Here is a 12,702-nt window from a genome sequence, read left to right on the forward strand (position 1 = left end):
CAAAGTGTGTGAGTGCTTGAGCAGAAAAGCACCACATAAGAACCAGTTCATTTGCCCTGTTATTTCCTTTTACTCCATAATGTGCTGATATCTATGAAAAGGTAACCATAAGCCCATCATACTGATTCTGCATAGCAACTGCTGAATCTCTGTTAGAGTGTCTGGTCTGCTGTCTGATTAACTGCAGTGTTACTGTACCTGCAACACTGCTGCTGGGCTGTTTAAAATGCACCTGTGCAAAGTCTTAAACCCTAAATGCAGGTAAACTTTAGGAAGATGTTTTTCCTCATTAGCACCAGGATGAGATGAACCTTGAATTGAAAAAATGATTTAACCCTGAAAATGATGGACCACCAGCATCATCAAACTTCATGGCAGTGACGTTACTGTATCCTCAGGCAGAAAAATCATGTCCTGTTTGAACACTAGATGTCAGCACGGGTCAAAAATATGTTTCTTATGAAAACTGACACTATAAATACACCAGAAATTATTCTTGTGAAGGGTAAAAATATCAGATGTACACTGAAACCATTATTGTACATCGGACTGACTCGAGAAAAACAAAAAACATTATTCACTGAGTGTTGCAACAGTTTCATCATAATCCGGAATAAATCACTTAAAAAACAGAAAGTCAGGGATCAAGTACTACAACTAAAAAACACTTCCCCTACGGTTAGAGACTTTTCACTGTGTAGAAACCTACACTGGAAAGCGGATGCGTGTTGTCATATTTTACCGCTTTTTTCTCATTTGATGGCTTGTTTTACATGCAAATATTATAGCTTCCAGTTGCTCAACAGTGTTAGATATTCTTTTTTAATGATGCTCCAAATGTTGTCACCTGGTGAAAGGTCTGGACTGCAGGCAGGTCTGTTCATCACCGGGACTCTTCTACTGTGTCGCCATGCTGTTGTACTCAGTAAGTGATTTAGCACTGACTTTCTGAAACATGCAAGGCCTGTCCTGAAAAACACACTGCCGGGACGGCAGCATATGTTGCTGTAAAAACTCTATAAGCCTGTCAGTACTGATGGGAACTTTCCAGATGTTTAAACTGAGAATTCCATAGACAGCGATTCAACTCAATACAGCCAATCTTTTTGTATATAAGAATTTTTGGGGACCCCTAAAGAAGTCTTACTTTGATCCAAAGGAATCGCAGCTGTGTTTTAATCCTACTTTAAACAGTTTTTGTTCGTGGAGGTTTCATTCATGAAGCATAGAAATGATATGTAGGCATGAACCTCTTTGCATTTGTTACAGCTAAATTTCACAGTTCTGTTTTGTAACCGCAGCCTGAGTTCACTACGACAAGCTTTATTTTCTCTCTCACCACAAGGTCATCCTGCATCATTAAACTGAAGGCCGCTGCAAATCTGGAAGATTGATTTTTTTTATTTGTTATTTTTCCCTGCCCACTTGCTCTTCCTTAATAAATTCACTGAGATGTTTCTCCTTTACCCTGTACATGACATGCTGGAATAGTAAATACATCAATACCTCCCCTGTAGAATGATGATGAGTATATTCGGTTTGCTGCAGAAACAGGTCCACCACCTGATTCTTACAAATTTGCACTTTGAAAGCAATTCCCGATCACTGCTATGCTCATTAACGCATTCTCTATTTTCTATCCAGTAAAATGATCAGATACTGGAGCTTTTGTGTTTCCTGACTTTTGTTGCCCCTTTTAGCAAGATGAAATTGTTCAAAGGGACAGAAAATTCTTTGCTGTGCAAGATAATGATAAATATGTTACTTCCTTTTGACCCACACTAAAACAATATAATACTACATCTGCTTTTCCTCTTGCATAATCACAAGAATTGTAATTTACATACATGCCCATCCTATTGTCTGTCATCTTAGCAGTGCCACTCTAAGAAATGAGTGACTTTAGGTACTTTAAAAGCATTTTGATTGTAGAACTTGTGCACTATTAAGCTACTTATGTAGAAATATAACATTTATTTTTTTTTAAAGTTGACACTTTTTGCTTTAAAGTATTCATTGAGTACTATAAAGTACTCATTTTCCACAGTGATTTTATTTGTGAGTAAATATTCAGATCTCAAAGACGCCAAGAAAACAATTCCAAACCCGTTATGAGCTGATATTTATTACTTTCCCTTAATTAACTGCTTTATTATTCATTCAGTTATAGTTTAAGAGTTACAGCACAGAGGAGCCATTTATATTTGATTAATTTCAAAGATTTCAGAAAGGATGCACATTTTAATGTATGCTAAAAACTGCTGCAATGGAAATATCTGCAAATTGGATTAAATATTCTACATGTGGCCAGTTTATCAATAAGACAGAGAAACTGCACCACTAAATCTTTATTTTTATTACATCCTTCTCCGTGTGCAAATTTAAGAAACAGGGTTACACAGATAAACAGAAAAGAGAGGCAGGCGTGAATGACACAAGCGTGAAGGAGAAAGCGGGTTTCTTCTCGTCTTCAGGTGGACGCTCTGTTAATCGTCTCCTCCACAGATGGCCTTCACACACTCACACTGGTCGCCCGACAGATCTGACTGGAGGACACATCAACACAAGCAAAGAGTCAAGCATCCAAAAGCACATCCCACGTTCGGTCTGGACCACTGCAGTTTTTTTTTGTACCACACTTTTGTTCTGTTTTTTGTGTCAGCGAGATCAGTGAATGTGCAGCAATGCCTGTGAGCCAAAACTTTGATTGCAAGAACAGAAACTCCACCCACCTGTTGTTCAAACCTTCAAATCAGAATAAATAAGCTTAAAGGAACGATCGTCTTAAAGACAGAGGAGCTAAAACAGCTTCAGGCAGAGGGTGAACTGAGGGGCCCAGGACAAGATATTATACTGGATTATTTTAATCTCTGAATCATGGCAAACTACTCTAGTACAGTCCAAAAAAAGTAAAATATGTTGGTGAAGCAGGCAAAACAGACCACCTTTAACTTCTTAACATGTGCCAGGGCATCAGAAAAGTGTCCAATGTAACCACATGATGAATAAAAACAGTTTCAGAAGACTTTCAAAGCATGGTGGTGGAATCATCATGGTGGTGGAATCATCATGATATAGGACGACTTCTTAGCAGGAGGAACAGGGAAATATTAGGAAATGATGAACTGCAGCAACTTGAGGCACTTCCTGGTGCCTCTCCAGCTCCAGGAGAAGATGAACTCAAATCTGACTGTCCTTAGGTGTTCTACAGAAACTCTGTAGAGTATATCAAAGATAGCATATAAAGTTTGGGGGGATCTGACAGGAAGAAGTTGATCAACTGCCAAAATCCAGGTCAAGCTGGGAGTTGTTAAGTAGTTAAAAAAGTTAAAAACATATCGTCACTATTTAATTCTGACCAGAATTGACAGCAAATGTATCCAGTAATATTACAGTCACAGCGCAAAGTGTGAAAAAGATCAAAGGCTCTGATGCTTTCTCAGGAAACTGTAAAACTGGTCTGTTTTTTAAGTATCTGGGCCAAGTAACACTTGGTGTGTCAGAAGAAGCCTCAACTCCTCCAGGAACTCCTTACAGGCCAAATCGTCTTCTGCTGTATTTTTTTTTTAACATGATAGAGAAATGACCGGCCAAGGATTTTACCTGGTTACAACCTGTTTTTCCTCATGTCATGTCTTGCGTTTTGGCCAAACAGTCTAATCTTATGTACTCATTTTTATACATTATATATATTATATTGTATGTATATATATTTTATACATACAAGTTCTTTGAAATCCAGTAACAGATTTAATATACATCTGAGAAAGCATCACTACATGTGTGGACTCACTCCCTGCATCTCTCTGTTTTGAGATGCGCTTGCAACTATAAAACAAAAACAAAACATATAAAAATAAAACATATAAAATAAAATAAAACATATAAAGCAAAAAACATAAAATAAAACATGCCTCTCATGCTTTATTTGTTTCATGAAGCAGTAAAATTATATGAGCAGTAGTGAAGCTTGCAAAGGAGGCAACTGGACTGCTTTAAGTTTGTGAAGATGTTTCACTTCTTACCCACGAAGCTTCGTCAGTTCTAAACACAAACAGCAGCGTGTCCCAGGTATTTAATCCCCGAGAGAGGCGGTCATTTACCTAATATTGATCATCACATGAGCCAAGCTGTGAAAAAAGACCTGGGTCATTATCTTTGCTGGGGGTTAAGGGTCAAACCACTGTAAGACCTTGCTCCACCACATCATGTGACCTTTTGAGGTCACCTTAGGCGAAACTACACAGGAGAAACACAACAGCCAGTCCATAAAAGCACAGATGTAAGATAAATATAGATGAGCCACGTCAACAGGATGATGTAATCTTAAGATCCCTTTGCAGACACTACACACTCACACCGTGCCTCAGGTGACCTCAATAGGTCACATGACAGGGCGGGGTAAGACATCACCATGGTTTCGCCCATATGCCTGAATTATATTTGAGTGGGAAAGCTGAAAGCTTCCACACAACCTGATGTGAGAAACGTAACCATATTTGGGGTTGATGGAGCCAACAAATAATGTGTGGCCTGCTCAGCACCAGGCTTTACTAAGATTTCCTGCAGAAATCTCAATCAGGCCTTAACCCCAGTGATAGTATTGACCCGCGACCTTTTTCACACCTTGGCTCACGCGATGACGCACATGATCAATATCAATAGGTCGACGAGAACCTCGGAAGAGGAAAATCTACATGAGGGGTTAAATACCACCTTTTGTGGCGAAGCAGTCCAGCTGCTTTCTTTTTCAGGCTCTTAAGACCTCCATGACCTGGATAACACAGACAGATGTGAGCCACAGTCGGCTGCCTGTTCAGTCCTTGTGCTCCGGAGCATCTCCTGCTTTTTATGTGACTCCAACCAGAAAATCAGAGAAAGATATTCATGATGCGCGCATGGCTTGCATCAAATAAAACACAAGCGGCTTCATGAAAACTTAACTGCATAATTTACTGGCATAGAAACATCAGCTGTCTTTATATTTGGCTCTGATGATACAACTTGTAGGTGGCGTCTCTTTTAATCTCCAATGAATTAAGATGTCGCTCTTTCTCGGACTTTTGGAATCTGACGTGAAGAACTGTTGCAACACTTTCTGATTTCTCCAGTGATCCAGCAGATGAGTCATTTTGTGTCAGTACTCTCTTTGTGTGTCTCTGAGGGCCTCCAGACTCATTTAATTATTCAAACATATTTTGGTTTGCAGATATCAGAGTGATTCTCCAAAGAGACCCGAGCTGCCGTTACTGTACGTCAGTGAAATTAAACTTCAAAGTCTGATGACGTGTTAAACCTCAAAGAGTGAATTAACAGAGGCCAGTATGAGACGGATCAAGCTCAATCAAGTTTAGCTTCAGAGTGCATAGAAGGCCTCTGATCGTGCTCGAATTTATTATCAATTTATGTTGCTGCAAACTGTGGATCCCTGAGATGAGCTGTACTGGAGTGAACCCAGTTCAGCGTGGCTATGGTAGCATCAGGTGGCTTTATTCAGACTTCATTTATTGAATCAATAGAATTCAGAGTAAAAAACTGAAAAAGTGGCACTAAAAGTTAAAAATCTCATTTCTCACCTGAATGGCAGAGAGCAGCGAGTGTTCGTAGAGTTTCTTGAACTCGGCTCTGATGTCCAGCAGGTCGATCTCAGACCGGCTCACCATGATCCGGTTCAGAGTGGACTCATCAGTTCCTGCACCCTGAATACGAGATTCATTCAGTTAACTTACAAAATATATTTAAGCACAAGGTGGTAAATGAATCCAAAACTAATTACGTTCTCTCTGTAACATTAGTTTGTGTATTTTATTTTTATTCTTTTTATTGTGTTTTACTGGTCTGGCCCATTTGAGATCATACTGTGTGTTTTTTCCACAAACTACAAGGAGATTAACAGGCCTGTTTAAAGGGTGGGTGGCCATAAAAGGCAAGGAGCTAAAAAAGATGATCAAAGGATGAACTGAGTGGCTGGGTGAGTGGTTTAAGGTCAACATGCTGGTTGTGTTGTGCACCAACTATCAAGTTACCACAACCTCATCACACCTTATACTGGAAACTCGAAATGAAAAACTCTGCATGAGCGCTTGTACAACAGGAGAAGGACTCAAAACGGTTTTTCCACAAAGTCTCTGGAAAGCTGTTTAAGGATCAGGGAATCTCTGAGCTCCTGTACAACCACATATGTGCTCTGAACCCTGCCAGCACAAACAGAGACACGAGAGGCCAAACTGACACCAAAGCGCAGCCGCTCCACGAGGGTGTAAGGTATGAAAGGATTATTTTTAACTTATGCAATGTTACCCAGATAATAAAATAAGCAGAACAGATCCACTTTAAATGCCGAATACTGTTTGGTAATAAAACACATGTCTGATAGTCTATTAGTCACATGTGCATACTTTTTATATGATACTTGATAAATTGGTAAATGCACCAGATGGAATTAGTGTGAAACAATAGTGACTGCAGGACAAAACTTGTGTTGTAACTTAAATTAAAAACAGTGTAATCACCTTCATGCTCTCATGCAGGAGTTCTGCAAAGTAACCTGGTACGCTCTTCACACATTTCACTGGAAAAGGAATTAAAAGGTTTGAACAGAATAAAAAAAATCTAAATCAAGAGTTTTAAACATTTTACAAATTATGCTGAAAAAACCTCCCACAGCTGACCTTGCTCACATTTTAAGGCACCGTAATGATGCTGAATAAACTAGAAAGAATGTCAAAGAGAGAACTACAAAGTGTACTGAGGGGGAAAACGTATAAAAGTAAATCCAAATTAAACTCATAACCCAAAAATAAACAGAAAATGTTAAAGTACTGACGTAACTGAGAGCTACCAGATGAATAAAAGGAGAATCGTTAAGATTTAAAGCTGCTGCAACATTTTTCCACTGTGTGTATTTGGACACCACCATACTGAGTTTCTACATGAGTTTGTCCACATATTTTTAACTAACCACTAACCCCGACCCTGCAGATCAGCTTACCAACAGCCACGAGCAGGTTCTCCAGGTCTCCTGACATCTCCCCTTCAATGCTTTGCTGCAGGGTCTTTCCACTGATGTTCTTGTATTCAATCACAGCTGCATAAAAAGAACCAAATCGCTTTATTATTGTTTCTTATTGGGGGAAAAAAGCCTTTATAAAACACACGATGTGACATACTTTGTCTCAGGTGAGGAATGCTTTTTTTGCAAAGGATTTCAATGAATTTAGATTCGTCGGTGCCCCACTTCTTCTCCCCGGCATTGTAAAGAGTCTGAGCAGAAATACAAACAAAGCTTTAAATACATACATGACATAAAGAGAACAGCACGTATGACACACATGAAGAATACCCCACCTTGGCGTCTTCTCTTGCCTTATTAACATCCACTGTGGTGCTCTCATCCCGCTTACCCTGAAAACGAGAACAAAAGCAAAATCAGTTTGAACCATTTCATCGTTCGTCTGTCTGAGTGATGACTTTTAGGTTCAGGGGACTTGTTTCTTTTAAATCTTCTGTTACTTTTATTTCATGGCTCACATATTTTGTTTACATATTTTGCTACTTTAGCTGTTTCAGATAGATGTGATATCCATGAATGAAGAATGTGGAAACTTAACAGAAAAATGGAGCAACGTTCCACCCAAGCTGCTGAGTTCCAAGAAAAGAGAACTGATTACAAGAAGAAACTGCAGAACCGGAGCAGCAAGTTTGCAAAATGAATGACGGTGCACGAGCAAAGATTTCATTTCTGTCCAAAAGTGCTCCAAGCGTGCCGTACAATGCGGATGACATCGTGGTGATTACTCATCGTGTATGAAACGAGGAGGAGAATCGTACGGGGCGAGTAAATCCCGTTTGTGAAACAAAAATGTAGAAATGAAGTCTGGACGCTTTCCAAAGACTGATGCATGCAAACAAGATGGCAGATGTTTTACAGATGATTTGACTAAAGGAGACAAAGCGGCTGTGGGAGCAATATTTTCAAGGTCTTTATGGCTTCATAGAAAATGTACAAATATTTGCATAGAGGATTTGGATGGAGGATATGCCGTCCTGTGAAAACCTGTTCCCATAGGAGCTAAGAGGAAATTAGAAGCCAGGTAGTGCTAATAAAAATCGCTTGATTAATTTGTCATCAGCCAGTGCGAGCACCTCCTCCTGCAAGCAGAAGTTTTGGCAGTTTGTTGGCCTTCAGCTCTCAGACAAATGCCACATTCTTCCCAGGGCTGGATGATTCAGCGATTTCACCCTGAGGTCTGACTGTGATGCTCACAGAGACTGAAGAACTACGTCTCAGACTCTACAGGACTACATCACGACACGGCTTAGGCTTGCTGAACACCACCTGAACAAAACACAAGATTTCTGGAACGATGTCCTTTTGACGGACAAGACCAAAGTGCAGATGCTTGTCCATATTGCACAGCACCACATCAGGACAAATCCAAATGCATCATGTGAGCACAAACACCTCATACCAACTGTTAAGCATGGTGGTGGATTTCTGATGATTTGAGCTTGTTTTGCAGTTTCTGTTTTGCAGAAAAGAATCAAGCTGCTGTAATGGCCCAGTCAAGTCTAGACACCAATGCAATTGAAATTACTTCAGGTTATTGGTGCTAAAGCCACTGAATCATGTGGTCTACTTAGCGTTTCACAGTTCAGTATTGTTCAAGTTTGTCACATAAATAATGACATTGTGGAATATGTTGCTGTTCATCTGAGCTTTAGCTAATTAATTTTAAAAAGACCAGATGATTTAAAAAAAAAAAAACGTCTTAATACATAAAACTCTTGAATTGCGTTTGCTTCTCGTGTAACAAACCAGAGCCAGGAGGAGCAGCGCTTTGGAATAGTCTCCCGAAACTTCACTCTCCAGGGCAGCTGTCAACTGCTTTTTGGTTTCTGGGGAGGGAAGATACGATAGACGATGCTGATGTTAGAAAAACTATCACAAAGCAGACTAATGTCTGTGGTAGATTATTTTGCTGCTGTCCAGCATGGGTAAGGTATATTTTGTTCTTGTGACTAAAAACATATTAGTTTTAAAATAATTGCCAAAAAAAAAAGTATCAAACGTAACTTTTACCTTTGAAATAGACGTCACTGAGATCTTTAATTTGTTGGTTAGATCTGGAGGCAAAGATTTCAATCAAGACTTTGTCTTTGGTTCCAGCTCCCTGCAACAACATGCAGTATTACTCAGCTACAGTGTATTCTTTACTCTTTAGTCCTACATATCAGTCAATCAAGAAAGCAATCAATGAATTTCAGTACCGATAAGTCCAAAGGTTTTTAAAGAAGTAACAAGAAGTAACAAGTACTTTTCACTGAAACTCTCAATATAAAGCACAAAGGGATGTGGATGCAAGTGAAGGAAACCAAAATAAAGCCGCAAAACAGCAACTTTGCAACATCTGACACAAAAAACACGTCACAGAAACTCAAGGAGGCAGGTGGATTATTGTCAGAGTCTACGATCAAGAGGTTTTATATCAATCGCAATGACAGCCTGAAGTCTTGAACACACATTTCCTCCTTTTTAATGCCCAACAGGCCTTTACTGCAGCAACTTTCAGTTGCTATTTGTTTGTGGGCCTCTTTGCCTGAAGTTTAGTCTTTAACAAGTGAAATGCTGAGTTGGGTTAAGAAGTTAAGACTTCTTTGCTTCAATAAACTCCTGGGTTGCTCTGGCTGTATGTTTTGGGCCATTGTTCATCTGTATTATGAAACGCCGCCCAGTCAGTTTCACTGCATTTAGTTGGATTTGAACAGACAGCAAGTTTCTGAACACCTCAGAGTTCTTCTTCTGAGGCTGCTTTTGTCCTGTGTCACATCATCGATAAACACTGGTGTCTCAGTGCCACTGGGAGCTGTGCACGCCCAAACCAAACCAGCTCGTGCTTTGGATCATGAGCGGTTCCATGCCATCACTCTGGTAGAGGTTGATCTTGGTTTCATCTTTCCAAAGAATGTTTTTCCAGATCTCTGCTGGCTATTTTAGATGTTTATTACTCCAGTCTAGCCTTTCTATTCTTCAGGGTTATGAGTGGCTTGCACCTTGCAGCGAACACTCTGTATTTACTTTCACGCTGTCTTCTCTTTATGGTACACTGGATATCGATACGCTGACCTCCTAGAGAGTGCTGTTCACTTGCCTCAATGTTGTAAAGGGGTTTCTCTTCACCATTGAAATGATTCTGCGATCATCCACCACTGGTGTCTTCTGTGGACATCCAGATCCCTAAACAAAAGCTGAGGGTCTACACATTATGTCCATGTCCATTATAGAACTATAATTGAAAGATCTTTCAGTAAACAGGTAAAAAAAAAAAAGAGCAAATATGTATGGACATAACTGTATTTAGATAATGAAACCGAGATAAACTGAAAAGAAAAGCATGGAGGAGTGAAACAGCTCGTGGTCAGAGCGTACCATATCATCTCTGAACCATGTTGGTGAAAATGTTGCACCTTTGAATAAACAGTGGTGTTTATTAATGTCTGAAGTCTACAGGGTTGCACTCTCTGCTCAGATTCAAACAAACGCTGCAAAACTGATCCCACTGAGCTTCACAGTGCAAATGGATAATGACCCGGAGCGAAAGGCAAAAGCAACCCGAGAGAAATGAGATACTCTTCAATGGCCAAGTCAGTCACCTGATGCCAACTCAGTAGAGCAGAGGAATGCAGTTTATGGATGTGCATGGATTCTAGACTCCAGGTAGGCATTTATTGCAAAGGATTTTAATCCAAGTATTAAAAATAATTCTTAATTTAAAAATGATGTTAGTTTGTCCAGTTATTTTTGAGCCCATCAAAATGTGCTTGATGGCTGCACTCTGGTCAGCTAGAAAACAACTTCAAGGCAGAATTCATTGAGAAATGTCACCTTCATGGCCCGCATTACTTCATGGCAGTCGTACTCAGCAGGAGGAGTGACGAGCGCCACGAGCAGGTCCTCAAAGTTCCCGCTGGTGTCCCCTTTCAGGTCCTTCACTAATGTCTGTGAGTTAAACACAGCCCAGTGAGTTTTCAGACACTAGCACACATGATCCTGCAGCATTAAACCACACCCATGTAAATACCCACAGATCTCCACCCTGTAAGCTAAACAGAGACTTATCTGGCTAAACACATAAAGCATGACATTCACCTGTCATGAAAAAGGAACTATTTGTGTTCAACACAGAGGTACACATGCCATCAGGCAGACAGCATTCATGTTATTATAAGAATGCAGAAGCTGCCTGATGTTTGCATTTCCAAAAACAGTGAGGTCCAATTTCTTTAACCCCCGCTGTTCTACAACTCTTTTCATTATCATTTATTTTTTTAATGAACATTGACATCGATGAACTATTTCTTAGCCTGTTCCTTCAGAATAAGATGCAGGTGCAGTCTTAATAAAGGAAACAGATTTGTTTTTGTACTCTGCTGGTGGCCTTTTCATAAGCTTTACAGATGAGCTGTCTCTGAGCGCTGCTTCTGGTGGTCAGAATCTCAATCACAATCTTCTCATTCGTGCCTGAGACAAATGAAAAGCAAAGAGTCAGACTGATAAACACAATAAAAGGAACAAGGAACGCAGCGTGTTAACTGTGCTAGCAACCTTCAGGTTTAATCTAATAATCACCTCAATTTGTAAAGTTTACTTTATCAAAAATGTATTGATAGTACTTTCAAATGACGGAAACATGACTGTGTGCATTCGTACCAAGTCCTTCAAGGGCCTTTTTCAGAGCTGCAGCATCCTGCTCTGCATCAAAGTTTGCTTTGGGCTTGATGGTTCCTCGCTCTCCACTCTGAAGAGCACAGATACATTCACCTGTCAGCATTTATTTTGCTCTTTTATGTAATTTCTGTAATCATAAGCCCTTCGGTGACACCTGACGCGAGGGTAAAGGCTTAGTTTGACCTACTTTTGCTGAGAAAGAGGAAGGAGCATCCACGAGGCTTTCCAAGTCATCCTGCAGAGCACGTTAAATAAGTCAAACCCTTACTGAAATAATAATAATGATGATAAAAAACACAGGACATGTCTTACCCATAAAGATCCCATGATGTCTGCAGATAATTTGTCTGCAAAACAGCAACAGCACATTCACTAACTGTCTTTATATGCTGTAGCGTTAAACATTGGCTTAAACATGAACATTTTATGTACAATGAGCTTATGCACTATTCTGTAAAATTCACCTATTAATCCATCAGTCCCTGAAAATACAGGATATTGGAGTCTTTGTGGGGTGTTCTTATTTTCTCATGTTTGCTGCGATACCTCAGTAAAGCATATGATTGAAAACCATTGCCCTGTTGTCACATCTGGGCTTGTCTATATGAATATCTGCTAAACAGAAAGCAAATAAACCCTTCAGCCTGTGATACTTCTTATTACTGGAGTCACACAGTTTACAGAGAAGCAGCTCCAGCAGGACACTGAGCAAACTGGTTAAGATAAAGACTGGAAATGGAGATAAACTGTAAGACTAATAAGGAGTTCAGGAGAGAAGTCACCATCTCTAATCAACTCTAAATGAACAGTGTCTAATGTGCTGCAATGAAAGACGATAAATAAATGAGAAAAAGCTCACCTAGATTTCTCTCTGAACCAGAAATTTTACCTGCTGCACCTCCTGGTTACCTGCAAAAAACAACAAAGCTACCTGAAAAGCAAACCGGCCACTCCCAATCTCTACAAGTGACTGC

The 12,702-nt window shown here is 39.9% G+C and overlaps 1 protein-coding gene across 1 annotated transcript; it reads right to left on the reverse strand.

The window, feature by feature from the left end:
• Window positions 1–2,333: 2,333 nt before the first annotated feature.
• On the reverse strand, window positions 2,334–12,702 carry anxa3a (annexin A3a). Its single transcript, XM_085295514.1, has 14 exons — window positions 12,588–12,702; window positions 12,041–12,075; window positions 11,916–11,963; window positions 11,711–11,798; window positions 11,427–11,521; window positions 10,886–10,999; window positions 9,083–9,173; window positions 8,819–8,898; window positions 7,348–7,404; window positions 7,170–7,263; window positions 6,992–7,087; window positions 6,513–6,571; window positions 5,577–5,699; window positions 2,334–2,546 (listed from the first exon to the last, which is right to left on the reverse strand). Exons 2-14 carry the CDS (start codon window positions 12,053–12,055, stop codon window positions 2,487–2,489), a joined length of 1,020 nt encoding a protein of 339 aa, XP_085151640.1. The 5' UTR covers window positions 12,056–12,075; window positions 12,588–12,702; the 3' UTR covers window positions 2,334–2,486.

This window comes from Mchenga conophoros, linkage group LG12 (assembly GCF_057382185.1).
Source record: "Mchenga conophoros isolate Kocher_MC1m ecotype Shallow Benthic linkage group LG12, M_conophoros_male_GT1.1, whole genome shotgun sequence".
NCBI classification, from domain to species: domain Eukaryota; kingdom Metazoa; phylum Chordata; class Actinopteri; order Cichliformes; family Cichlidae; genus Mchenga; species Mchenga conophoros.